Below are 27,327 nucleotides of genomic sequence, written 5' to 3'. Positions count from 1 at the left end.
CAGTCTTTCTAGATGAGAATAAATGGAGCCCAGCCCGGCCCCTCCCTGTGACACTGCAGCGTCTGAGGCAGACTGCAGGGCGGAGGGAGGCAGGGGAGGGAGGGAGGAAGGGGAGAGAGGAGGGAGGACTTTGCTGGCCCTGGACGTCCCACTTCCCTTTGGCCAGGGCTGGGCGGGGAAGGGGCGGGGAGGGCGGGGAAGGGGCGGGGCGGGCGGGCGGCCTCTATAATCAGCCGGGGCCCTGGCAGCGGGGTGCCCAGTCTGCTCCAGGGAGCCACGGAGAGGAGAGGAGGTGTCTGCTGCCTCAGGACCGGGTGCCTTGCCCCAGGGTCCCGGCTCTCAGGGAGGGGTCCCCACCTTCCAAGGGTTCTGAATGTCCCTCCCCCTGGAGTGACACTGTCCCAGGAGCCCGGCACCGAGGGACCCTCAGCAGGGGCACCGCTCCCTGAAAGCTTGGCGTCCCTGGACAGCCCCCAAGGGACACCGCTTTGAGCATCCGGCCATGCGTCTGTGGAGGTGAGGGGCCGGGCGGGTGGCCTGGGTCCCGCCTGCGTGTCCGCTGGGGATGGGAGGGTGATGGAGGGACGGGGTCGCCGCCCTGAGCAGCCAGGCACAGACACGTGCCCTGCACCCCTCCCTGAAGCCGGGGCCCAGTGTGGCCGGGCTGGGGGTGGTCTACAGGGTCCCCACAGGGTCCCCCCTTCCGCAGCTCCCACTGGGGAAGGTGGGTGACGGCCTGCACCCCTCCCTGCAGGGCAGTCAAGGGTGGACAGCCTGCCCCGCCCCCGCTGCGGGTGCCACTTCCTGCTCTGCCCCCGCTGAGCCCCAGAACCTGCCCACCTGGCGGGGAGCCCAGCCCCCAGGAGGCACGTTGGGGACAGGGACATAAAGTGGCCACCCCCCTCCCCAGGCTGAGTGGTGACACCCCGTGGGGGCCCTGGGGGCCTGGAGCAGGGAGGTAGAGGGTCCCGGGGAAGCCCAGACCTAAAGGGACCCTGGGACGGGGCAGGGTGGGCTGGTGGGTGCCCCCTGGAGGCTTGTGTCACCCCCCGAGATGAGGGGCTTCAGGGCTTGTGTCACCCCCCGAGATGAGGGGCTTCAGGGCTGGTCTTCAGAGAGAAGACCGGCCACCTGTGGGGCCCAGCACAGGCTGCCTGGGGGACAGGCTCAGGTGACAGAGAGGCGGGGGCTCCTGGCCCGGGGCACAGGGCGTTCGGGGGGCTGACCCCCAGGCTGCAGTGTCCAGAGGGGTTCTGGGCCGCAGATGGAAGGGCAGGAGAGCCTCCCTCCCTCCCGGCACCCAGCCCTCCCTGTCCTGAAGCCCCGGCCCAGGGGTGGTGTCTGTGGGGTAGGGGAGCCGGTCCTGCGGCGCTGGGGGGCTGGGCAGGGGTGTGGCTGGGCCCTGGCCCCCGCCCCTGGGAACCTCTACCTGGAGGCCCAGCTCACTGGCCTTTTGGTTCTCTGCAGCCCTGGCCTGTTCCTGCTGCTGGCTGGCCTGTCCCTGTCCCTGCCTGCAGGTGAGTCGGGGGGTGGCAGGTGTGAGGCTGGGGCAGGTGAGTCGGGGGGTGGCAGGTGTGAGGCTGGGGGCAGGTGTGAGGCTGGGGGGGCAGGTGTGAGTCTGGGGGGCAGGTGTGAGTCTGGGGGCAGATGTGAGTCTGGGGGGCAGGTGTGAGGCTGGGGGGCAGGTGTGAGGCTGAGGTGGCAGGTGTGAGGCTGGGGTCAGGTGTGAGACTGGGGGGCAGGTGTGAGACTGGGAGGCAGGTGTGAGTCTGGGGGCAGATGTGAGTCTGGGGGGCAGGTGTGAGGCTGGGGGGCAGGTGTGAGGCTGGGGGGCAGGTGTGAGACTGGGGGGCAGGTGTGAGACTGGGGGACAGGTGTGAGACTGGGGGGCAGGTGTGAGGCTGGGGGGCAGGTGTGAGACTGGGGGGCAGGTGTGAGACTGGGGGGCAGGTGTGAGGCTGGTGGGGCAGGTGTGAGACTGGGGGGGCAGGTGTGAATCTGGGGGCAGGTGTGAGTCTGGGAGCAAGTGTGATGCTGGGGGGCAGGTGTGAGGCTGGGGGCAGGTGTGATGCTGGGGGGCAGGTGTGAGATTGGGGGCAGGTGTGAGTCTGGGGTCAGGTGTGAGACTGGGGGGCAGGTGTGAGACTGGGGGGCAGGTGTGAGTCTGGGGTCAGGTGTGAGGCTGGGGGACAGGTGTGAGTCTGGGGTCAGGTGTGAGACTGGGGGGCAGGTGTGAGACTGGGGGGCAGGTGTGAGACTGGGGGGAGGTGTGAGTCTGGGGGCAGGTGTGAGGCTGGGAGGCAGGTGTGAGACTGGGGGCAGGTGTGAGACTGGGGCTCAGGTGTGAGTCTGGGGGGAGGTGTGAGTCTGGGGGCAGGTGTGAGGCTGGGGGGCAGGTGTGAGACTGGGGGCAGGTGTGAGACTGGGGCTCAGGTGTGAGTCTGGGGGGCAGGTGTGAGACTGGGGGGCAGGTGTGAGACTGGGGGGCAGGTGTGAGGCTGGGGGGGCAGGTGTGAGACTGGGGGACAGGTGTGAGGCTGGGGGCAGGCGTGAGTCTGGGGACAGGTGTGAGACTGGGGGACAGGTGTGAGGCTGGGGGGCAGGTGTGAGACTGGGGGGCAGGTGTGAGAATGGGGCCAAGTGTGAGGCTGGGGGGCAGGTGTGAGACTGGGGACAGGTGTGAGGCTGGGGGGCAGGTGTGAGAATGGGGGCAAGTGTGAGGCCGGGGGGGCAGGTGTGAGGTTGGGGATAGGTGTGCGTCTGGGAGGCAGGTGTGAGGCTGGGGGGGGCTGGTGTGAGACTTGGGGACAGGTGTGAGGCTGGGGAGCAGGTGTGAGGCTGGGGGGCAGGTGTGAGACTGGGGGGCAGGTGTGAGTCTGGGGGCAGGTGTGAGGCTGGGGGGCACGTGTGAGTGTGGGGGGCAGGTGTGAGACTGGGGGGCAGGTGTGAGTGTGGGGGGCAGGTGTGAGTCTGGTGGGCAGGTGTGAGACTGGGGGGCAGGTGTGAGACTGGGGGACAGGTGTGAGGCTGGGGGGGCAGGTGTGAGATTGGGGGACAGGTGTGAGGCTGGGGGCAGATGTGAGACTGGGGGACAGGTGTGAGACTGGGTGGCAGGTGTGAGACTGGAGGCTGGTGTGAGGCTGGGGGGGCAGGTGTGAAGTTGGGGGGCAGGTGTGAGTCTGGAGGCTGGTGTGAGGCTGGGGGGGCAGGTGTGAGGCCGGGGGCAGGTGTGAGGCTGGGGACAGGTGTGAGACTGGGGGCAGGTGTGAGACTGGGGGCAGGTGTGAGGCTGGGGACAGGTGTGAGACTGGGGGCAGGTGTGAGACTGGGGGCAGGTGTGAGGCTGGGGACAGGTGTGAGACTGGGGACAGGTGTGAGACTGGGGGGGCAGGTGTGAGACTGGGGGCAGGTGTGAGACTGGGGGCAGGTGTGAGACTGGGGGCAGGTGTGCGGCTGGGGACAGGTGTGAGACTGGGGACAGGTGTGAGACTGGGGGCAGGTGTGCGGCTGGGGACAGGTGTGAGACTGGGGGCAGGTGTGAGACTGGGGACAGGTGTGAGACTGGGGGCAGGTGTGAGACTGGGGGCAGGTGTGAGGCTGGGGACAGGTGTGAGACTGGGGGCAGGTGTGAGACTGGGGGCAGGTGTGAGGCTGGGGACAGGTGTTTTACTGGGGGCAGGTGTGAGACTGGGGACAGGTGTGAGACTGGGGGCAGGTGTGAAACTGGGGGCAGGTGTGCGGCTGGGGACAGGTGTGAGACTGGGGGCAGGTGTTAGACTGGGGGCAGGTGTGAGACTGGGGGCAGGTGTGAGACTGGGGACAGGTGTGAGACTGGGGGCAGGTGTGAGGCTGGGGACAGGTGTTTTACTGGGGGCAGGTGTGAGACTGGGGACAGGTGTGCGACTGGGGGCAGGTGTGAGACTGGGGGCAGGTGTGAGACTGGGGACAGGTGTGAGACTGGGGGCAGGTGTGCGGCTGGGGGCAGGTGTGAGACTGGGGCTGTGTGAGGCTGGGGGCAGGTGTGTGGCTGGGGCAGGTGAGTGGCTGGAGTTCCCGTGCTGTAACAGTGGTGGGGAGCCCACCCAGCGCCCTAAGTGCCTCCGCCCCTCCAGCAGGGCGTCGGGGCATCCAGGAGGTGCAGGCGCTGGTGGGTGACACCGTGAAGCTGAGCTGCATACACCCGCTGGGACCCGGCGTCACGCTGGGCGACCTCTACCTGTACTGGCAGGCCGACGTGGGCGGCCGGACCATAGCCGTGGCCTCCCACCTGGGGCTCGGCGGCTTGGGGGCCCCCGACCTCATATTCCAGAACCGCACGCGCCTGTCCGCCGAGGGCATGAAGCGTGGTGACTTCTCGCTGCACCTGAGCGACGTGGGCCCCCAGGACCAGCTCACCTTCCAGTGTCTTCTCCTCAGGAAGTCGCAGAACATGCAACCCCTGTTCAACGTCTCAGTGGACCTCAAGGTGGCAGGTGAGGCCGGCTCCCCTCCTCCAGCCGTCCCCCTAAGCCCTCCCTCCACCCCAGCTTTCCCTACCACAGGCCCTCCCCTGCCTTCCTCCCCCTCCTCCTCACTGGGCTTCCAGGGGAAGAGGGTGGGAGGAGGCCGGGAAGGGGCTTGACTTTTTGGGGGTGCTGGGGATTCCCACGTGCAAGACTTGGGGGCGGTGGATGGTGGCGCAGCGGGTTAAGCGCAGGTGGCGCAAAGCGCAAGGACCGGTGTAAGGATCCCGGTTCGAGCCCCCGGCTCCCCACCTGCAGGGGAGTCGCTTCACAGGCAGTGAGGCAGGTCTACAGGTGTCTGTCTTTCTCTCCCCCTCTCTGTCTTCCTCTCCTCTCTCCATTTCTCTCTGTCCTATCCGACAACGATGACATCAATAACAACAACAATAAAACAACAAGGGCAACAAAAGGGGATAAATGGCCTCCAGGAGCAGAGGATTCGTGGTGGAGGCACCGAGCCCCAGCAATAACCCTGGAGGCAAAAATAAAATAGAATAATAAAAATAAATTTCATGGTGGGGGCGGGCGGAGGTGCGCCCTGTAGAGCGCACACGTCACCACATACAAGGACCCGAGTTCAAACCCCTGGTTCCCACCTGCTGGAAGGAGTTTCCACAAGTGGCGAAGCCGGGCTGCAGGTCTCCGTCTCTCCCTCTCAGCTTCTCTCCGCTGCGTCAAGTAAAAGTGAATGGAAAACCATATTTAAGCTCAAGTTTTTTATTTTATAATCACACACACACACACACAGAGGGGTGTGGGCAGAAGACAGACAGACAGATGGCAGAGCTCCACTCCCATGCTCACGGTGCCTGGGGCGGAGCCGGGACTGGGACCCCCGCCCTGTGCCCCTGCCCTGGACCCCGGCCCTGCCCCCCATTCGGCTCAGAAAATAAAAGGCCGGTGGGCCTGACGACTCCCTCCCGCAGCCCACTTCAGCCCGCCCGTGGTCACGTCGGAGGACGGCCCCGAGGACGGGGAGCTCACCTTCACCTGCACGTCTTCCGACGGCTTCCCCAAGCCGAGGCTGCACTGGGTCAACCGGACAGACGGCAGCCTGCTGCCCGGGGCCCTGACCAACTGCTCCCGGGACTCCCGCGGCCTCTACCACGTGCACAGCGTGTTACGTCTGCCCCGCACACCCAGCATCCGCGTGGGCTGCTGTGTCGAGAACCTGTCACTGCAGCAGAACCTCAGCAGCCCCCCAGGTGAGCCCAGCACCCAGGTGACCCCATAGCTCCCCTGGTGACACCCCAGCCCCCCAGGAGACCCCACAGCCCCCAGGTGACCCCACAGCCCCCCAGGTGACACCCACAGCCCCCCAGGTAACCCTCCCTGAAGCCCCCCAGGTGACCCCCCCAGCCCCCCAACACCCAGGTGACCCCACAGGAGGGCCGCAGGAGGTGGCCTCTAGGCCTGGGGAGGGCCGTCAGCTTGTCCCCCACCTGATGGCAGCTTGTGGCCTGTGTGGCCGCGTGTCCCTGATGGGGGCCAGGTCACACCCCCCTGAGGCAGCTGGGGGCCCCTCCCGCCACCCTGACACTCGTCCCCCGCAGAGCCAGTGCTGTCCCCATCCCCGAGCGGCAGCCCCAGCGGACAGTCCAGCGCCCTGCAGGGCAGCGGCGGCACCGTGTTCAGCGTCCTGGCCGTGCTGGTGGTGCTGGTGGCGGTGGCCGCGGGATGGGCCTGCCGGAGCCAGTGTCCCCCGAGGAGGCGCTACACAGGTACAGGGTGGCGGGCACTTGATATTTTCCTTTTTTCTTTCCTCCAGGTTATTGCTGGGGCTTGGTGCTGGCACTACAAGTCCACGACTCCTGGAGGCCGCTATTTCTATTTTATTGGATAAGACAGAGAGATTGAGAGGAGGGGAAGAGAGAGGGAGAGAGACAGAGACGCCTGCAGACCTGCTTTGCTGCTTGAGAAGCTCCCCCCCTGCAGGTGGGGGGCAGGGGCTCGAACCCGGGTCCTTGTGCGGGTCCTTGAGCTTTGTGCTGTGTGCGCTTGACCAGCCCCCAAGACTTTGCCTTTTCTTTTACCACCAAGATTATCATCGTGCCAGGACTCAGTGCTGACACCATGAATCCACTGTCCCCCAGCAGTCTGGTTTCTGTTTTTATTTGATGGGACACAGAGAAATCAGGAGGCAAGAAGGAGCTAGAGAGACATATGGGGGGAGAGGGGAGGGGAAAGGGAGAGAGAGAGAGACGCCTGCAGCCCTGCTTCACCGCTCATGAAGCATCCCCCCGCAGGTGGGGAGCGGGGGCTCGAACCCGGGACCTTGCACACGGTAGCAGGTGCACCACCCCACCCCACCCCACCCCACCCCCGTGGGCTTCCTTTGAAGTGAGTTTTCTTCAAGCACAGTCCCCAAGCTGTGGGGACACCCCCAGGGCGTCAGGCAGGAAGGACACTGGGTGACCCCAAGATCCTGATGGTGAAGTTGGGGTGCTCCTAGGTCGCCGGAGGGTGGGGTGGAGGAGGAATCAGAGCGTCCCCACGGGGCTGTGTCACCCAGGCTCCCTGCCACCGCCCAGAGGTGCCCGTCCCCCCACCCCCCACCATGACCGCATCTGACTCTGGAAAGCGCGGTGCTGGGCCCCACCTCTGGGTGCTGCTGCTGGAGCTGGAGTTGCAGGAGATGGGGAGGGGCACCCATCCTGGGGTCCTTAGGGCAGCCCCACCCTGGGGCCTGCTGTGTCCCTGCAGGTGCCCAGGAGGAGAGGCCGGTGCAGGAGCTCACAGGTGAGGCTACGAGGGCAGCATGGCCTCAGGGCTGGGGCAGGGGAGGGGGTCTCTGATGGCCGGGCAGGGAGGGGGAGGGGGTCTCTGAGGACCAGGCAGGGAGGAGGAGGGGGTCTCTGCGGCCGGGAAGGGAGGGGGAGGGGGGTCTCTGATGGCCAGGAAGGGAGGGGGAGGGGGTCTCTGAGGATCGGGAGGCAGGGGGAGGGGGTCTCTGAGGACCAGGCAGGCAGGGGGATAGGTTTCTTAGGCCGGTGTCCTCTGCTGGGTGGGGATGACACTTGCTGGCTGGCAATACACCCACTGTCAGCCCCCCACTTCTCCACCAGGCCTGAGGCTTCCAGCTGACCCTGTCCTTGTCCCTGTTCCAGTCTGTGTCCCTGTGACCCCGCCCTCCTGCCCCGTCCTTGCCCCCATCCCCGTTCCCCATCCCAGCATTCCCTGTGCCAGTGCCCGTCCCCATCCTTGTCATCCCTGTCCCCCATCCCAGCATCCCGTGTCTGTCCACATCCCCCCATCCCTGTCCCCATCCCTATCCTTGTCCCTGTCCCCCATCCCAGCATCCCCTGTGTCCGTCCCCATCCCCCCATCCCTGTCCCCGTCTCTGTCCTTGTCCCTGTCCCCCATCCCAGCATCCCCTGTGCCCGTCCCCATCCCCATCCCTGCCGACAAACTCCTCAGCTTTCTAAAGACCCCTGAAACTGGGATTGGAGTGACGCCAGGCGCCCAGCATCTTGCCCCCCCAGGGTGTGCAGGGTTCTGATCCCTCCTGGAAAGAGAGGGTTGCCAGCCTGGGGGCGCCCGTGAGCAGATGGGCTTGGAGTGCTCCTGGGGTGCTGGGGCCTCTGAGCCCCGTTTCAGGTCAGCACCCACAGGCCTGGCTTGGCTGCAGGTGAGCCCAGGGCCGCAGGGCTCAGAGTTTGGGTCCCCTCAGGCAGCACCCCAGCTTCACCCCCCTTCCCTCCTCAGACCACGTCTGACAAAATCCGCCCCCTGCACGGCCCATGGACAGACTCTCGGCAGCCTGGGCTTTGAGAGGGACAGCTGGTCCCTGTGAGGACACCGGGCTCCCCCAGGAGACACGCCCAGCCCAGCCGGCATCTAGCAGCCCGTGGTGGACAGCACCCACTGAGAAGAGACCAGGGAGTTTGGGGGCAGAGCCGGCACCCCTTCTCCCGGCTCCGAGAAAGGCCGGGAAGTGGCCGGACACCTGCCCCCACAGCAGGGGCTTCAGACGGAGCAGAGAGGTGCTTCCTGGTGCCCTGCGTCCGTCCCTCACCTGCCCCCAGAGCCCGCACCCCAACACCATCAGCCCCGGAGTCCCCAGGCTTCAGGACGGGCCGGGACCCCAGGCCACACAGAAGACGCCACGTTGTTGCTGGGACGGAGCTGCTGGGTGATTCCAGAAGGTTCCGCAGAGGACGCGTCCGGCCGGTGACTGAGCTCGGCTCGTGGGACCCAGTGGCATCCTTGTGCAAAATTCTGCACCTGCTGTTGGAGCCGAGCCGCCAGGGTTTTATCACAAAAGCATTAGAAGGCGGCTTCGCTGAAACTGAGGCGAGGTGGCCCCCAGCCCCAGGGGAGGGGGCAGAGGGCTGGGCAGGCACCTGGGGTGCAGGGAGGGGGGCAGTGCCTGCTAGCGCTTGGACTCTGCTGCCCGCAAGCCAAGGGGGTCGTCCCTGCCCAGGGGGTTCCGCGAGACGCTCAGGAGACCCGTCGGCTCCAGGCTCCCATGTCCAGAGCCGGAGCTCCATCCCCACGGCTGCCCGTCCATGGGGCGCCCCAGCCCCCGTCCGCAGGCTCCCTGCCGCCACACTTGGGGGGTCCTCTGCGTGTCTCCCCACGGTCCGGTGCCCCCCTTGCCCGTGGACTTGGTGGGGGCGTGCGTCTGCGGCTCAGCTGCCCTGGGGGGCGCTCTGGTCTTTGGGGTCACACCCGGCCATTGCTGGGCACTGGCGTCTGACTTCCAGAATAAACCGCGCTGGTCCAGCCGTGTGCAGTTTCCTCCACCCGGCTCACCCCCCACCCCCGCTGCTCTGGGGGTCCTCCTGCTCAGCCGGCCCCCATTCTGTCCCCAGCGCAGAGCTACGGGTGGCCCCGGCCTCGGGTGGGACGCTGCCCCTCTGCCAGCTCGCGACACAGCTCGCCAAGAGCCCCGTCAGCACCAGGCACCTACAGCCAGGCCGCCCCGTCTGCGCCCTGGGGCAGGCCGCCCGTGATCAGGGCCCGGCCCAGCAGCCTGCTCCCCGCACCTGTCAGCTGCCTGGGATGGGGCGCTGCGTGGGGGAGGCTCGGGCAGGGGTTCCGCTGTGCGCCCCGGGGCCGGAGGTGACCTGGGACTTTCCAACCCACAAGCCTGGTCACACCGCAGCCCCACCCTCCTGGGCTCCCCTCCAGCCCCTGGAATCTTCTGCTTTTCTCTCTCTCTTTCTTTCTTTCTTTCTTTCTTTCGCCTCCAGGATCATCTCTGGGGCTCAGTGCCTGCACTACAAATCCACTGCTCCTGGAGACCTTTTTATTTTTCTACTTTTTTTTCATTTGGATAGGACAGAGAAATCGAGGGGGGGAGATAGGGAGCGGGAGAGACAGACACCTGCAGACCTGCTTCACTGCCTGTGAAGCGACGCCCCTGCAGCTGCAGGTGGGGAGCCGGGGGCTCGAACCGGGATCTTTGCGCTTCGTACTGTGTGTGCTTAGTCCGGTGCGCCACAGCCCGGACCCAAACCTTCTGCTTTTGTCTGGAGCAGGTCTGATGGACATTGGGGTGACCGGGTCAGCGGGCCAGCTGCCCGCACCCGGGCTGCACTTTCTGTCTCAGGCTGAAAGAGGAAGCCCTGTTGTGTCTGGGCCCCACGCCTGCCCTCCTGAGCTGGAGCCGGTCCTGCGGGGCCAGGTGGGGAGGTGCCCAGGCCCTGGGAGGGGCAGCCGGGGCTCTGCCCACTGAGCCCTCCTCCAGGGAGCTGGGTGGACTCTTCAGAGACCAGAAGTTTCTCTTCCAGCTGAGGGCAGGGGAAGGGCCGTGGACCCAGGTCCGTGAGGCTGCAGGGAGGGGTGGGGGGGACAGGACCTTCCGTGCAGGGTCCCACGGCCATCGGCCAGGCAGGATGACAACTACCGCCAGCTCTGCTCAGGCCCGAGGGTGCAGACACCCGGCCGGGCTCCGGTGGGCAGGAGCAGCTGTGTACCCCCATCTGTGGCCCGGGCTGCAGGTGGCAGAGGCAGTGTCCCCTGGGTCGGGACCGTCACGCTAGGTGCCCCTCTGCCCAGCCTTGCAGACAGCCCCCACACACTCCGGAAACCATGACCAGATGCTGGGCTGTGCACGAGACGGTGAGGTGACGGCTGGGGCCGCACGCTGACGCTGCCCCCTGCAGCCACCGCCCCCCCGCCAGCATCAGGGCCACCGTCAGCTCTCACCACGGTGCCTAGGAGGCCTGCCGCACCCCCCACCCCCAGGTGGGCCCGGGACACCGTCAGATCCTGGGCTTCCGGGAAGTTCCGTCCCAGCCCCGGCCCTCGAAGGCCTGGGCAGGGGCACTGGGGGCCCAGGACCCCTAGAGCAGAGGAACAGCCATGACTCCAAGACACAATCCGGCCTGTCCCCGAGGCTGGGAGGTGCCGTCAAGGTGTTGGAACTGGGATCTTGCCTCCGAGGAGTTTGCTGAACAAACACAAGCACCCACCCCCACCCAGCCCCCGGGCTGGGCACAGAGCTGACTAGCACCTGGATGCCGTCCAGGGCACCACCCACGCCACCTGCATGCCGGGGCCTGGGCCAGCTGATGTCACCTGAAAGACCCAGTCAGTCAGCACAGGGTGAGCGCTGGGAGTGTGGAGGCCGGCCAGCACCCACGGCCCGTGCCAGCACCCGCCACCCAAGGCCCGTGCCAGCACCCAGCGTCTTCACTGCACCCAGCACCCATGGCACCCCGGCCTCGGGTGCCGGCCCTCACCCTCCCCATTATCCCTGCCCCCATTCCCCACTCAGGGTCCTTGGCACAGGGACCCGCCCGCCCAGGAGTGTCCCCATTCCCCGTGGGCGCTGTGTGCACCTGACTGGCCAGGGGCCTCGCCCTTCTCGCTGCTGCCCGGCCTGCCGCCCGCTGCCCCCAGGACCCCCACCCCACCCCCACCCCGGCAGCTCCTGGGCGTCCTCTGCGGCCGTCACCACGGAACCCAGAACTCAGGGGGTTCCCACCCGTTTGTTAGAAAATTTCTCTCCAACGGCCTCTATTTATAGCGCTGCCCGCTGAGCCGCAGGGCCGCCTGCGAGATCCCAGCCGCCCTCCCGGAGCTCAGGCCCAGGGCCCTCACCACCCTCTCGCCCTCTCACCCATTCACCCAGCTGCTTGCTTCCTGCAGGGTTGGCGTCTTGCACACATGTGACTTCTGCATCTTTTTATCTCAGAGACAGACTAAGCACCAGAGCCTCTCAAAGTGCCATGGGCTGCACCAGGGTGAGGCGGGTGCCTGGGATGGTGGCTGCTGCCAGCCCAGGGTGTCACCTGTCGGGGTCCTGTGGGGGCTGATGGCTCCTCACTGATCAGACGATGCTCAGCTCTGCTCCCAGATGGCTCCGGGGGTCTGGGGCCCCCACTCAGGCCCAGGGGCAGCCACCACCCATTCACTCCTCCACCTAGTGCTCACTTACCCACTCATCCACTCACTCACCCACCCACTCAGTCATTCATTAATTCATCCACTCACTCACCCAACATCCACTCACTCACCCAACATCCACTCACCCACCCAACATCCACTCACCCACCCAACATCCACTCACCCACCCAACATCCACTCACTCACCCAACATCCACTCACTCACCCAACATTCACTCACCCACCCAACATCCACTCACTCACCCAACATCCACTCAATCACCCAACATCCACTCACTCACCCACCCAACATCCACTCACCCACCCAACATCCACTCACCCACCCAACATCCACTCACCCACCCAACATCCATTCACTCACCCAACATCCACTCACTCACCCAACATCCACTCACTCACCCACCCAACATCCACTGACTCACCCAACATCCACTCACTCACCCAACATCCACTCACTCACCCAACATCCACTCACCCACCCAACATCCACTCACTCACCCAACATCCACTCACCCACCCAACATCCACTCACTCACCCAACATCCACTCACTCACCCAACATCCACTCACTCACCCAACATCCACTCACTCACCCACCCAACATCCACTCACTCACCCAACATCCACTCACCCACCCAACATCCACTCACCCACCCAACATCCACTCACCCACCCAACATCCACTCACTCACCCAACATCCACTCACTCACCCACCCAACATCCACTCACTCACCCAACATCCACTCACCCACCCAACATCCACTCACCCACCCAACATCCACTCACCCACCCAACATCCACTCACTCACCCAACATCCACTCACCCACCCAACATCCACTCACTCACCCAACATCCACTCACTCACCCAACATCCACTCACTCACCCAACATCCACTCACTCACCCACCCAACATCCACTCACTCACCCAACATCCACTCACCCACCCAACATCCACTCACCCACCCAACATCCACTCACCCACCCAACATCCACTCACCCACCCAACATCCACTCACTCACCCAACATCCACTCACTCACCCAACATCCACTCACTCACCCAACATCCACTCACCCACCCACCCAACATCCACTGACTCACCCAACATCCACTCACTCACCCAACATCCACTCACTCACCCACCCAACATCCACTCACCCACCCAACATCCACTCACCCACCCAACATCCACTCACCCACCCAACATCCACTCACCCACCCAACATCCACTCACCCACCCAACATCCACTCACTCACTCATTCATTAATTCATCCACTCACCACTCACACAACATGTCCCACCGTTCACCCACCCAGTGTTGGGAGTTTATTTATATAACTTTTGTCCATCTGTCCTTTTCTCACTCAGCACCAGGGGGTGAGGGGAGCCTTCCCAGGTGCCCAGTAGCACTGCTGTGGGCGCAGGGGCCATGGGTGAACCTCTCTGAGTCCGGTGGACACCGCGTTCCCTGACATTCCCCAGGACGGCGCTCAGCCACGGGGCTGAGGGGACACCCGGCACAGGGACCCCGCTGTCACTTGTCACAGACATGCTCCTCAGCCCTGTCCCCGCTGGGGCTCCTGTGTTGCCAGCAGGCCGTGGGGCAGAGGGGCAGCTGACACACAGCTGGTGCACAGGCCCCAAGTGGGAGCCGGCAGTCGGGGACGACCCTGCGGGCAGGCGCCCACTGCTCTCTGCGGGTCTGGAGCCGAGACCCTCCCCACCCCGGGGCCCCAGACGGGGGCTTCCAGGACAGGCCCGGGCTGGCTCAGAGCTGCCACACCATGGGGGCCACTGTGCCCAGCTTGGGTCTGCTCCGGGCACAACACCCGGCCCCCGCCTGCCCCACCTGCTCCGTAACTCAGCCAGCACCCCCACTCTGCCCGGACTCAGCCCAGCACCCCCACTCTGCCCGGACTCAGCCCAGCACCCCCTCTCTGCCCGGACTCAGCCCAGCACCCCCACTCTGCCCGGACTCAGCCCAGCACCCCCACTCTGCCCAGACTCAGCCCAGCACCCCCTCTCTGCCCGGACTCAGCCCAGCACCCCCTCTCTGCCCGGACTCAGCCCAGCACCCCCACTCTGCCCAGACTCAGCCCAGCACCCCCTCTCTGCCCGGACTCAGCCCAGCACCCCACTCTGCCCGGACTCAGCCCAGCACCCCCACTCTGCCCGGACTCAGCCCAGTACCCCCTCTCTGCCCGGACTCAGCCCAGCACCCCCTCTCTGCCCGGACTCAGCCCAGCACCCCCACTCTGCCCAGACTCAGCCCAGCACCCCCTCTCTGCCCGGACTCAGCCCAGCACCCCACTCTGCCCGGACTCAGCCCAGCACCCCCACTCTGCCCGGACTCAGCCCAGCACCCCCTCTCTGCCCGGACTCAGCCCAGCACCCCCTCTCTGCCCGGACTCAGCCCAGCACCCCCACTCTGCCCGGACTCAGCCCAGCACCCCCACTCTGCCCGGACTCGGCCCAGCACCCCCACTCTGCCCGGACTCGGCCCAGCACCCCCTCTCTGCCCGGACTCGGCCCAGCACCCCCACTCTGCCCGGACTCGGCCCAGCACCCCCTCTCTGCCCGGACTCGGCCCAGCACCCCCACTCTGCCCGGACTCGGCCCAGCACCCCCACTCTGCCCGGACTCGGCCCAGCACCCCACTCTGCCCGGACTCAGCCCAGCACCCCCACTCTGCCCGGACTCAGCCCAGCACCCCCTCTCTGCCCGGACTCAGCCCAGCACCCCCACTCTGCTGGGGACCCCTGCAGAGGACGCTCCTGCCCCGCTTCCCGGGGCGCCCCTGTCCGTCTCCTCCTGGCACCCACATCTGGGCCTCACGGGGCCTGAGCACACCCCAGGGATGTGGTGGTGGGGGGTGTCTTCCTCTGGTCTCACCGCAAGCCTGGGGGGGCCGCCCAGGAGACCCAAAAGTGTTTGTTTGCTTAAATCCCCGGTGAACAGCAGGGCGGGTGCTGGGGCCAAGGCCCCCTGAGTAGTGGCGTCCCTAGGGAGACTGCTCAGCGGGGGAGCGCAGGCCTTGCAGGCTTGGGGCTGGGGGTTCAACTCCCTTTCATATAAAGAAGCAAACATGCAAAACTTCATAAAAGAAAGCCGGGAGTCAGGCGGTGGCGCAGCGGGTTAAGCGCAGGTGGCGCAAAGCGCAGGGACCGGCGTAAGGATCTGGGTTTGAGCCCCCGGCTCCCCACCTGCAGGGGAGTCACTTCACAGGCGGTGAAGCAGGTCTGCAGGTGTCTGTCTGTCTCTCCCCCTCTCTGCCTTCCCCTCCTCTCTCCATTTCTCTCTGTCCTATCCAACAACAACAATAATAACTACAACAATAAAACAACAAGGGCAACAAAAGGGAATAAATAAATAAATAAATGATTAAGAAGAAGAAGAAGAAGAGGAAGAGGAAGAGGAAAAAGAAAGCTGATGGGGTGAGGAGACAACCGGTCAAGCGCACACGGCACTAAGCACAAGGACCAACAAGGGCCCGGGTTCGAGCCCCCGCTCCCCACCTGCAGGGGGGAAGCTTCACACATGGTGAAGCAGGGCTGCGGGCATCTCTGTCTCTCTCCCTCTCTATCTCCCTCTCCTCTCAATCTCTCTCTGTCCCGTCTGATAAAACGGACAAATGGCTACCAGGAGCCGTGGCTCGGCCGTGCCGGCACCCAGCACCTCGGCGACCCTGGAGGCGGGCGGGAGGCGGCCCTCCTCCCGGAGCTGCTGGGAGGTGCCAGGGGACCCAGGCGGCAGCCAGAAGCGGCCCGGGGCGAAGTGAGGGAGGACGCCGGCAGACAGACCCCCAAGGGCTGGAGTCGGGGTCGGGGAGCTGTGCCCTGCCCCTCCCCGCACCCCAACTAACAGCAGCCTCAGATCCAGGTCTGTGGGGGGCTCAAGACCCCCGTCTCCCCAGACCCTTGACCAGACCACAGCTAAGTGGACCCCCAGTCTCGGGCGTGCAGGGGGCGCGGACTCTCCGGTCAGGGGTGGACTGGAATGTGGCTACAGGGGCCGCCTCCACCCGTCTCCGTCTCCGTCTGTCTCTGTCTGTCTCCGTCTCTCTCCGTCTCTGTCTCCGTCTGTCTGTCTCCATCTCTGTGTCTGTCTCTCTCCGTCTCTGTCTCTCTCTGTCTCTGTCTGTCTCCGTCTCTGTCTCTTTCTGTCTCCGTCTCTCTCCGTCTCTGTCTGTCTCCGTCTCTGTCTCCGTCTGTCTGTCTCCATCTCTGTGTCTGTCTCTCTCCGTCTCTGTCTCTTTCTGTCTCCGTCTCTCTCCGTCTCTGTCTGTCTCCGTCTCTGTCTCCATCTGTCTGTCTCCATCTCTGTCTCTGTCTCTGTCTCTGTCTGTCTCCGTTTCTGTCTGTCTGTCTCTGTCTGTCTCCGTCTGTCTGTCTCTGTCTGTCTCCATCTCTGTCTCTGTATCCGTCTCCGTCTCCATCTAGGGGTTCTGAGAACTCAGCATGTTTGGGGGAGGGGTGCCGGGTGCCCCAGATTCCCAAGATTCCCGTGTTCTTCCTCCCAGGGTCACGGGGGATGGTGTCACTGGCTGCAAAGGAAGGGGCTGCAGTGCCCCCAAAGCCGCCCCAGACCCCACCCAACCACTGCCCGCTAGCCCATGGGTGTGTGACTGGGGGGACGCTCAGCGGGTGCTGTGACCCGGGGGCAGGGTGGGTGGCAGGGCCAGGGCTGGGAGTGGTGGGGGCTTTGGGAGGATCAGGGGACCCCCAGCGGGGTGGGGGGGCTGCTTCTTAGAAACCTGAAGCCACATACTCCCGTCTGCAAGCAGCCCCGGCCAGAGGGTCAGCGCCCCCTGGACACGGCCCCCCACACAGAGATGCCCCCGCCCCAGGCCCCTGAGTGGGGGTGCTGGGTGCTGTGTGGGGGTGCTGGGTGCTGTGTGGGGTGCTGGGTGCTGTGTAGGGGTGCTGGGTGCTCTGTGGGTGTCTGGGTGCTGTGTGGGTTGCTGGGTGCTCTGTGGGTTGCTGGGTGCTCTGTGGGGTGCTGGGTACTGTGTGGGGGTGCTGGGTGCTGTGTGGGGGTGCTGGGTGCTGTGTAGGGGTGCTGGGTGCTGTGTGGGGTGCTGGGTACTGTGTGGGGATGCTGGGTGCTGTGTGGGGTGCCGGGTGCTGTGTGGGGTGCCGGGTGCTGTGTGGGGTGCCGGGTGCTGTGTGGGGGTGCCGGGTGCTGTGTGAGGATGCCGGGTGCTGTGTGAGGATGCTGGGTGCTGTGTGGGGTGCTGGGTGCTGTGTGGGGGTGCTGGGTGCTGTGTGGGGATGCTGGGTGCTGTGTGGGGTGCTGTGTGGGGTGCTGGGTGCTGTGTGGGGGTGCTGGGTGCTGTGTGGGGTGCTGGGTGCTGTGTGGGGTGCTGGGTGCTGTGTGGGGTGCTGTGTGGGGTGCTGTGTGCTGTGTGGGGGTGCTGGGTGCTGTGTGGGGTGCTGTGTGAGGATGCTGGGTGCTGTGTGGGGTGCTGGGTGCTGTGTGGGGTGCTGGGTGCTGTGTGGGGTGCTGGGTACTGTGTGGGGATCTGGGTACTGTGTGGGGATGCTGGGTACTGTGTGGGGGTGCTGGGTGCTGTGTGAGGATGCCGGGTGCTGTGTGGGGGTGCCGGGTGCTGTGTGGGGGTGCCGGGTGCTGTGTGGGGTGCCGGGTGCTGTGTGGGGTGCCGGGTGCTGTGTGGGGTGCCGGGTGCTGTGTGGGGGTGCCGGGTGCTGTGTGGGGTGCCGGGTGCTGTGTGGGGTGCGGGGTGCTGTGTGGGGTGCCGGGTGCTGTGTGGGGTGCCGGGTGCTGTGTGGGGTGTGGGGTGCTGTGTGGGGTGCCGGGTGCTGTGTGGGGTGCCGGGTGCTGTGTGGGGGTGCTGGGTGCTGTGTGGGGTGCTGGGTGCTGTGTGGGGTGCTGGGTACTGTGTGGGGGTGCTGTGTGGAGTGCTGGGTGCTGTGTGGGGGTGCTGGGTGCTGTGTTTGGTGCTGGGTGCTGTGTGGGGTGCTGTGTGGGGTGCTGTGTGGGGTGCTGGGTGCTGTGTGGGGGTGCTGGGTGCTGTGTGGGGTGCTGGGTGCTGTGTGGGGTGCTGGGTGCTGTGTGGGGTGCTGTGTGGGGTGCTGTGTGCTGTGTGGGGGTGCTGGGTGCTGTGTGGGGTGCTGTGTGAGGATGCTGGGTGCTGTGTGGGGTGCTGGGTGCTGTGTGGGGTGCTGGGTGCTGTGTGGGGTGCTGGGTACTGTGTGGGGATCTGGGTACTGTGTGGGGATGCTGGGTACTGTGTGGGGGTGCTGGGTGCTGTGTGGGGTGCTGAGTGCTGTGTGAGGATGCCGGGTGCTGTGTGGGGGTGCCGGGTGCTGTGTGGGGTGCCGGGTGCTGTGTGGGGTGCCGGGTGCTGTGTGGGGTGCGGGGTGCTGTGTGGGGTGCCGGGTGCTGTGTGGGGTGCCGGGTGCTGTGTGGGGTGCGGGGTGCTGTGTGGGGTGCCGGGTGCTGTGTGGGGTGCCGGGTGCTGTGTGGGGGTGCTGGGTGCTGTGTGGGGTGCTGGGTGCTGTGTGGGGTGCTGGGTACTGTGTGGGGGTGCTGTGTGGAGTGCTGGGTGCTGTGTGGGGGTGCTGGGTGCTGTGTTTGGTGCTGGGTGCTGTGTGGGGTGCTGGGTGCTGTGTGGGGGTGCTGGGTGCTGTGTGGGGGTGCTGGGTGCTGTGTTTGGTGCTGGGTGCTGTGTGGGGGTGCTGGGTGCTGAGTTTGGTGCTGGGTGCTGTGTGGGGGTGCTGGGTGCTGTGTGGGGGTGCTGGGTGCTGTGTGGGGGTGCTGGGTGCTGTGTTTGGTGCTGGGTGCTGTGTGGGGGTGCTGGGTGCTGTGTGGGGGTGCTGGGTGCTGTGTGGGGGTGCTGGGTGGGCATGCTGAGTTCTTCCTGTTCACATCACCTGAGGAGAGACTGCTGGAAGGCCCCAGATTCAACCCCAAACAGTGCAGCGGGCAGGGCACCTGGCTGAGCACACATCCCAGTGCACAGGGACCCGGGTTCGAGCCCCGTGTGCCTGTCTGTCTGCTGGAGGCGGGACGGGCAGGGGACCCGGGTCTCAGCCGTCACCCAAGCTCAGACGCCTCCAATCCACAAGAAAAGAATCTTTTTTCCTTTTCAACGAAACAGGAGGCAGTTCCGTGAAAGCCGCGTCACACTCTTTCTGGCAGAGGCGTTGCAGGAAAGCGGACGATGGAGACGGCAAGTGGGCACAGCTGCTCTGGGAGGGGCCGCAGGCCCTGCTGTCGCAACCCTTCCAGGCAGCCTTCCAGGCCCCACTTCTTTATTTTTGTTTAATATTTATTTATTTACTTATTCCCTTTCGTTGCCCTTGTTGTAGTTATTATTGATGTCGTCGTTGTTGGACAGGACAGAGAGAAATGGAGAGAGGAGGGGAAGACAGAGAGGGGGAGAGAAAGACAGACACCTGCAGACCTGCTTCACCGCCTGTCAAGCGACTCCCCTGCAGGTGGGGAGCCGGGGGCTTGAACCCGGATCCTTACGCTGGACCTTGTGCTTTGCGCCACGTGCGCTTAACCCGCTGCGCCACCGCCCGGCTCCCAAGGCCCCACTTCTTATGAGAGAGAGACAGAGGCGTCATAGGCATGAGCTTCCTCTGTGCCGCCCGGGCGCTGTCATGCGGTGCCAGGGCTGTCACCCGGGCCCTCAGGTAAGGACGGCATGCGCTCCCTCCCTGCTGAGCCGCCTTTGAATAACTGAGAGTAAAGCTGATGGTCAGGAACCCAGCACTGCCCAGAGGTCTGGGTTCGAGGGCCTTGCAGGGTGTCAGGCAGTGGCGCGCCAAGTCAGGCACACACTGTACAGTGCGTAAGGACCCGGGTTCGAGCCCCCAAGCCCCACCTGCAGGGGAAATCTTCAGGAGGGGTGAAGCAGGGCTGCAGGTGTCTCTCTGTCTCTCTCCCTCTCTATCTCCCCCTCCCCTCTCAATTTCTGGCTGTCTCTATCCAATAAATAAAGATAATAAAAATTTTCAAAATTAATTAAAAATACAAAAAAAAAAAAAAAAGAAAGGAAAACGAGGGAGTCGGAGTAGCACAGCTCATCTTTTTCCTGTTGACTCGGGGCCTTGGGTTCAATCTCCAATAACCGTCCTGAATTCCAGGGCCTGTCTCTCATTTCCGCAGTCGGAAAAAAGAAAGGGAAGGGAAGCAAGCAGTTACAAGGATTTTAAATCGCTCAGTCGGAAGGCCTTCGCGTCACCCCCTCTGTGCAGGGTGAGGCTGCCCCCCCCCCAGTGCCAGGACACAGCCCCCAAGTGGGGCGCCGGCTCTGTGCAGCCTCCTGGGCTGAGGGCTTCCTGGAAGTGGCGCCAAGGGCTGGGAACAATTAGGCACAGCATCCGGGTCCAAAGTCAACACGGGCCAGGGGCCAGGGGCCCGCCCCGCCCTCCCCCTGCTCCAGGAGAACTCCCCCTCCTGGGACCAGAGCCTCTGCACAGGCGGGTGGGCCGGGGTGCAGACACTGGGGTCCTGGCCTCGCTGTCCCGGGTCCAGGATGAGAGAGAGTCAGGGACGGATGGGGAGGAAATGGGGCTCCCCCTCCCCTCCCTCTGCCCTCCCCTCCCCCAACTGCAGACACCCAGCTTTGCCCCCCATCAGTCTCCCTGGAGAGACCACACGTCCTCAGTCAGCCTGGAACCTGTCTCTCCCTCTCTCCCTCCCTCTCTCCCTCCCTCGCCGTCTCTGTCCCTCACCATCTCTCTCTCCCTCACTGTCTCTCCCTTGCTGTCTCTCTGTCTCTCCCTCACCATCTCTCTCTCCCTCACTGTCTCTCCCTCGCTGTCTCTCTGTCTCTCCCTCACTGTCTCTCCCTCGCCGTCTCTCTGTCTCTCCCTCACCGTCTCTCTGTCGCTTCCTGTCTCTCTGTCTCTCCCTCTCCCACCCCTGCCCCGGGAGCCAGCTGTGACCAGCTGTTCATGTCTGGCCGAGTCTGGGCTCAGCCCTGTGGTGAGCAGAGTCCTGGCCCCACCCCAGCAAAGGCCATGGGCTCCTACCCACCACGTGGTGGGGGTCCAGCCTGGGACGGAGTGTGGGTGGGGGTCCAGGAGACAATCCCGTGCCCCATCTGCTCCCTCCTGAGTGCAGTGATGAGTAAATCGGGGCTTTTTGCCGGTGGCGTCTCTCAAGCACAGAGAGCGGGAGGCCTGCCAGGCACCTGAGGGCCGCTGGGGGCCGGGGAGTGAGCGGCCCCTCGAGTCTCCAGTGGGGACCCAGAGCCCCTCGCACCCCACATGCACCCCACGCACGCCACACACACACCATACACGCACCCCACACGCACCCCACACACACCCCACACACGCCACACACACACCATACACGCACCCCACACGCACCACAGACACACCCCACATGCACCAGACACGCACCCCACATGCACCCCACACACGCCACACACACACCATACACGCACCCCACACGCACCACAGACACACCCCACATGCACCAGACACGCACCCCACATACGCCACACACACACCATACACGCACCCCACACGCACCACAGACACACCCCACATGCACCAGACACGCACCCCACATGCACCCCACACACACCCCACACGCACCACAGACACACCCCACATGCACCAGACACGCACCCCACACGCACACCACACACACACCACACACGCACCCCACACGCACCACAGACACACCCCACATGCACCAGACACACACCCCACATGCACCCCACACACACCCCACACACCACACATGCACCACACATGCACCAGACACGCACCCCACATACACCACACACACACACCACACACACCCCACACATGCACCAGACACGCACCCCACACGCACCCCACATGCACCCCACACACACCCCACACACACCACACATGCACCAGACACGCACCCCACATGCACCCCACACACACCACACACACGCCACACACGCACCCCACACACACCACGACACACCCCACATGCACCAGACACGCACCCCATATGCACCCCACACACACCAGACACACACCCCATATGCACCACACACACACCAGACACGCACCCCACACACACACCACACACACACCACACATGCACCACATGCACCAGACACGCACCCCACCTGCACCCCACACACACACCACACACACGCCACACGCACCCCACACAAGACACACCCCACATGCACCAGACATGCACCCCATATGCACCCCACACGCACCAGACACGCACCCCATATGCACCACACACACCCCACATGCACCCCACACGCACCCCACACACACCACACATGCACCCCACACACACCCCACACGCACCCCACACGCAGGGTCAGCTGGAGCCCTCCTGGGGACACGCGCTGCCTCACCCCGCCCCCCAGTCCCAGTGTCCACCCGTCTGTCCACCTGGGTCCCCACTGGGGCCGGCTGGGCTGTGGCCGCGGCTGGGCTCCGACCCCCGGGAGCAGGTGAGGAGGGAGCCGGGCTCCTCACCACAGCCCAGCTCCCTGAGTGGGTCCGGGTCCGACCAGCCCGCGGCCCGCAGAGCCAGATGGACAAGCCGGTGCCCCCAGGTGGGGGCCAGGAGCCACCCCGCCGGCACGGACCCCAAAACTCAAACGCACATGTGAGGAGAGAGCCCTGCACCCACGTCCAGGGCGGCAGCCCACACAAGTGCTGTGATGAAAGGAAGCCCCCGAGGGTCCCTGGAGGGAGGCACAGGGTGTGTCTGGGCCACGGAGGAATATCACTCAGCCTTGAAAAAGATGGGACGGGCCTGGATTAGCGGCCAGGCACAGAAGGGCAGAGACTGAGTCATCGTCCCCGACAGAGGGACACTCAGGCTCCACGGGCTCAGAGCCGGTTTCTCTGACTTCCTTTCATTTTTCCTCCGGGGTCCTCGCTGGGGCTCAGTGCTGACACTACAGATCCGCGGCTCCGGAGGCCATTTAGTCGTTTATTGGAAGTCCCTTGGCAAACGCTAGAAGGAGAACTGGAAGTCCCTGACTCCTTTCCTTTCTCGGTGACTGAAGAGCGATGAGCGAGTCTGCGGGGGAACGGGAACAGCTCCACACAGTTCCCACCACCGGGGCTCCGTGTCCCAACCCTGTCGTTTATCCCTCTATGAGCATGGACCAGAATCTTTGTTCTGCCTCCAAGGTTACTGCTGGGGCTCCATACCCGCACCATGAATCCACTGCTCCTGGAGGCCATTTTCCCCATTTTGTTGCTCTTGTTGTAGTTATTATTGTCATTGTTGTTGGACAGGACAGAGAGACATGGAGAGGGGAGGGGAAGACAGAGAGGGGGAGAGACAGACAGACAGACACCTGCAGACCTGCTTCACCGCCTGTGCAGCGACTCCCCAGCAGGTGGGAGCCGGGGGCTCGAACCGGGATCCTCGTGCTGGTCCTTGAGTTTCGCGCCACCTGCGCTTAACCCGCAGAAGGTGGGAGTTCTGGCTTCTGTCATTGCTTCTCCGCTAGACATGGGTGTTGCTGGCAGGTGGATCCCCACCCCCGGCCTGTGTCTGTCTGTCTGTCCCTCCACCACCCAGTGCTTCCCGGCCGTTTTTCCCTTTTCTTTATTTTGATAGGGCGGAGAGAAATTGAGAGAGGAGGGGGGATAGAGAGGGGGACAGAGAGACACCTGCAGCCCCGCTCCACCACTCGAGAAGCTTCCCCCCTGTAAGTGGGGGGGCTTGAACCCGGGTCTTCGCGTGTGTCCTTGCGCTTATAACTCTGTGCACTTAACCGGGCGCGTCCCCACCTCTCGCACTGTGACGTGTGTGTGCTCAACTCTGTGCGCCACCTCCCAGCCCCTATTCCTGTTTTCTTTAGGACACGGTGGTGCCGGGCCTTGAACCCAAGGCCTCCCGCAGCCCAGCTCGTGGTCTGTTCCAGATGCTTCCGTGAGTGAACCCTGTGGGCTCCCTGCCCATGTGGGGGTGCAGACGCACCCAGTCCTGCCTGGGGGGAGAGACGAAAGCACCAGCCCCCCCACTGCCAGTCTGCTCTCTGTAGTGCCAGCTGCAGGCCCCTCGGGCTCCAGGACACTCCAGACCCCACAGGCCCAGCGGTCCCCAGGGCAGGGGGCTGTGTGGGCCTCCCACCCCCACCTGGGTGCCACCAAGGGCGGGGGGGGGGGACAGAGCTGCCCCTCTCCCAGGACCCTCGGCCAGCCCTGCTGTCACCCTGGGTCCCCGGAGCCCCGGTGACTGTGGTTCTGACGGGCAGGAAGGGCGGCGGTGCCCGGGCCATGGGACCCTGCAGACACTCAGCCGCTGACCTTTGTCCTGTGGGCAGGGGGAGGGGCCCCGCGGTTCTGATTCCTCCTGGAGCTGCCCCGGACTTTCCCGAGCCCACGGGCCACACCGTTACAGACAGACAGACAGATGGGGTGGGGGCTGCGTCCCCTGCGGTTGGCAGAGTCAGTGCCAGCAGAAAGGCCTTTCTCCCTCTCCCTCCGTCAGTCCGTCTCCCTCTCTCTCCCTCCCTCTCCCTCCTTGTCTCTATTTCCCTCTCTCTCTCTCCTTCTCTGTCTCTCCCTTTCCCTCTCTCTCTCCCTTTCCCTCTCTCTCTCCCTCCCTGCCTCTATTTCCCTCTCTCTCTCTCCTTCTCTGTATCTCCCTTTCCCTCTCTCTCTCCGTCTGTCTTTCCCTCCCTCTGTCTCTCCCTTTCCCTCTCTCCCTGTCTCTCCCTCCTTGTCTCTATTTCCCTCTCTCTCCCTCCCTCTCTGCCTCTCCCTCCTTGTCTATCTCCCTTTCCGTCTCTCTCTCCCTCCCTCCCTCTATTTCCCTCTCCCTCCCTCTCTCTCCTGTCTCTATCCCCCCGTCTCTCCTCCCCACCTCTATCTAAAAATATAATTTGGCCAGAAGCGGAGAACCCACATGAGAGACCCAGCACACACGTGGACACACATGTGGACAGGGGGACCCCAAGAAGGTGCCTGACCCCACCCCCCCACAGACCCGGCAGGGGACACCTTCCTCACCTGGGGGCTGGGTGCCACTCCCCCCAGCCAGACACCCCGGGGTCCACCCTCCCTGGGGCGCCTGTGGGGTGGGGCAGTGGGGGGGAGCCCGGAGCGCAACCCCCAGGGCCATCCCTCCTGGGACAGGCTGTCCCCCCCCCCCCCCGCATCTGGGAGCCCGTGTGGGTCTGGGGGACCAGGTGAGCCCCACCCGGTCTCCTGCTCCAATAGGGTGTTGTGGTCACAGAGGGGAGCCCCAGGATGGAGGGGTCCAGGATGGAGAGAGGCACAGGAGAGGGTCTCAGGATGGAGGGGTCCGGGATTGGGGGGCCCTCAGCAGCGCCCCCACCCCAGCCCACCTCAGGGGCTCACACATGCCCACATGAAGCCTCTTTTCCAGAACCTTCCAGAACTTTCCGGAGGTGTCGGGTCCAGAGCCTGCAGGGAGAGCAACAAACCGGCCTTTCCTGAGGGTCCCTGCAGGGCTGGGGTCCCCTCCCCAGGGTCCAGGGCCACCACAGAGAGGACAAGAAACGGCGAGCCCGGGTGAGAAGTGGGGACCAGGGCACCCGGCTGCAATGTCCGAGCGGCCCCTCCCCGACCCCCCAGGTGCCTCCCATGGGTGGGCTCTGCCCCGCTCCCCACGGTTCCGTCCTGAGCCCAGGTTGCCACCTCAAGCCCTTGGGGACGGGAGGCAGACGGCTCAGACATGCCAAGGGGCTGGGGGGCCGAGGGTATCTGGGGCGGGCTGGTGGAGGGCCCCCGGGTGCTGGCCGCCGGCGCTGTCCTGGCCCGGTGACCTGGCTGACTCCACTTTCACCGGGGCTTCCCCAGAACTGTCCCTGTGGCCACCAGCCCCGGCAGGAAAGTCCCAGCCAGGGAGAAGTGGCCCCGGGCCAGCGGGCGAGGCGTGTGCCCAAGGCAGGGACGCAGGCCGGGCCAGGGGCACTGGGAGCCGGGTGGCCGGCCGCTGGGACGTGCCCCCCCTACTCCATCCCAGACACCAGGTCGGCGGCCAGGGAGGGGTGCAGCGGACGGAAGGCTGGACTCTCACGCCAGAGGTCCTGAGTTGCCCCGGGGTGATGCTGTGACTCTCACTACGTTGTTTTTACTTATTTATTGGGTACAGACGGAGAGGTCGTGAGGGGAGCGTCCCCCCTGTGGGTGGGGGCGTCGTTCTCGAGGGGTCCTTGCGCATTTTGAGTGACCGCCTGGCCCCCTGCTCTGCTTGTCTGTTTCTCTTTCAGCCGTAAATTGGGGGCAGAGAAAAGGGGGATGAAGGGAGAGCCTTCAGGTCTGACTGCTTCTGATGTTTCCAGGCTGTTCCCCGGGGGCTGGGCAGCTGGGCGCGGGGGAGCCCGGGTGGTGGGGTCCCTCCGTTCCGTCCCTGAGTGGGAAGGCGCCCAGGAGCAGTGGGCTTCCAGGAGAGGCCAAGACGCCCCCAAACCTCAAACCCAAGTTTCTATGAGCCCAGGCACGTGTGTTCTAACCCGAAATTGAAAGAGAAGTGTAAAGAGATTTAAAAATACATATATAGGGAGCCGGGTGGTAGCGCAGCAGATTAAGCGCACGTGGGGCAAAGTGCAAGGATCCCGGTTCGAGCCCCCAGCTCCCCACCTGCAGGGGAGTCGCTTCACAGGCGGTGAAGCAGGTCTGCAGGTGTCTGTCTTTCTCTCCCCCTCTCTGTCTTCCCCTCCTCTCTCCATTTCTCTCTGTCCTAGCCAACAACGATGATATCAATAACAATAACTACAACAATAAAACAAGAGCAACAAAATGGGAATAAACAAACACTTAAAAAAAGAAATAACAAATCAACGTAAATCCTAAAGTAAAGCCCAAGCTTCTGATGCCTTACTTGCATGGCTATGGACATGGCCCTGGGTTCAAGTCCTGACAACACATGGGAGCACCATGGATGGCCCTCGGGGGGTCTCCCTTCTCTCTCAGAAAAGCATAAAGACCTGGGCCAGGAGGCGGCTCGCTGGGCGTGGGCTGCAGAGTCCTGGGCCGCCATCTCTCATGTGACTAAGTTAGGCAGCACAGGGGATGCGCCAACAGGCTCTCCCGCCTGAGGCTCCACAGTCCCAGGTTCCATCCCCAGCGCCACGCACCGTCAGCCAGAGCTCAGCAGGGCTGGGGGGGGGGGGGGGGAGCGAAAAAGGAAACTAAGAACAGAGAAAGAAAACCAGACACAAAGTCCACAGGACAGAAAGGAAGCTGAGCCGGGAGAGGGGTCGGGGATCCCCCACGCAAGCTGAGGCTCAGGCCCCCCACCCGCCATCCTGGGTCAGGGCCCTGTGACCGGGTGACCCTGGGGACCGCAGCAGGGGCAGTGGGTGAGGGGCAGTGCCGCCACACAGAGGCCACCCGGAGGTGTGGGTGACGGCCGCGGTGCCCTGACGGAGCCCCCGGGCCTCGGCCGCCGTGGGCAGTGACAGCTAAGGGTGAGACTTGAGGGCAGGCGTGGAGAGAGGAATCTTGAGCTTCTTCAAAGGGGCATCACGTGACCCCACGGGCCTGACCCA

At 64.6% G+C, this 27,327-nt stretch overlaps 1 protein-coding gene across 5 annotated transcripts; it reads left to right on the top strand.

Moving 5' to 3' along the window:
* The first annotated feature begins 236 nt into the window (after positions 1–236).
* On the top strand, positions 237–9,227 carry ICOSLG (inducible T cell costimulator ligand). Of its 5 annotated transcripts, none has more exons than XM_060198811.1 (7): positions 237–516; positions 1,468–1,517; positions 4,113–4,472; positions 5,429–5,707; positions 6,056–6,223; positions 7,206–7,241; positions 7,568–8,042. In XM_060198811.1, exons 1-7 carry the CDS (start codon positions 503–505, stop codon positions 7,999–8,001), a joined length of 1,341 nt encoding a protein of 446 aa, XP_060054794.1. In that variant the 5' UTR covers positions 237–502; the 3' UTR covers positions 8,002–8,042. The 5 variants fall into 5 exon arrangements, with proteins under 5 accessions (XP_060054794.1, XP_060054795.1, XP_060054797.1 ...); XM_060198812.1 differs by having other exon boundaries at positions 4,116–4,472; positions 7,568–8,041; XM_060198813.1 differs by lacking the exon at positions 7,568–8,042 and adding an exon at positions 8,177–9,227 and having other exon boundaries at positions 242–516.
* Positions 9,228–27,327: the final 18,100 nt, after the last annotated feature.

This window comes from Erinaceus europaeus, chromosome 9 (genome assembly GCF_950295315.1).
Source record: "Erinaceus europaeus chromosome 9, mEriEur2.1, whole genome shotgun sequence".
In the NCBI taxonomy this organism is placed as follows: domain Eukaryota; kingdom Metazoa; phylum Chordata; class Mammalia; order Eulipotyphla; family Erinaceidae; genus Erinaceus; species Erinaceus europaeus.
Note: the sequence above shows the minus strand (reverse complement) of the source record. Positions and strands in the feature narration are given on the sequence as shown.

Bases quoted from the DNA above. Each gene is read 5' to 3' on its own strand.
- ICOSLG (XM_060198811.1), top strand. The intron at 6,224-7,205 runs GTACAGGGTGGC...GTGTCCCTGCAG, and splicing joins CCCGAGGAGGCGCTACACAG to GTGCCCAGGAGGAGAGGCCG. The intron at 7,242-7,567 runs GTGAGGCTACGA...CTTCTCCACCAG, and splicing joins GCCGGTGCAGGAGCTCACAG to GCCTGAGGCTTCCAGCTGAC.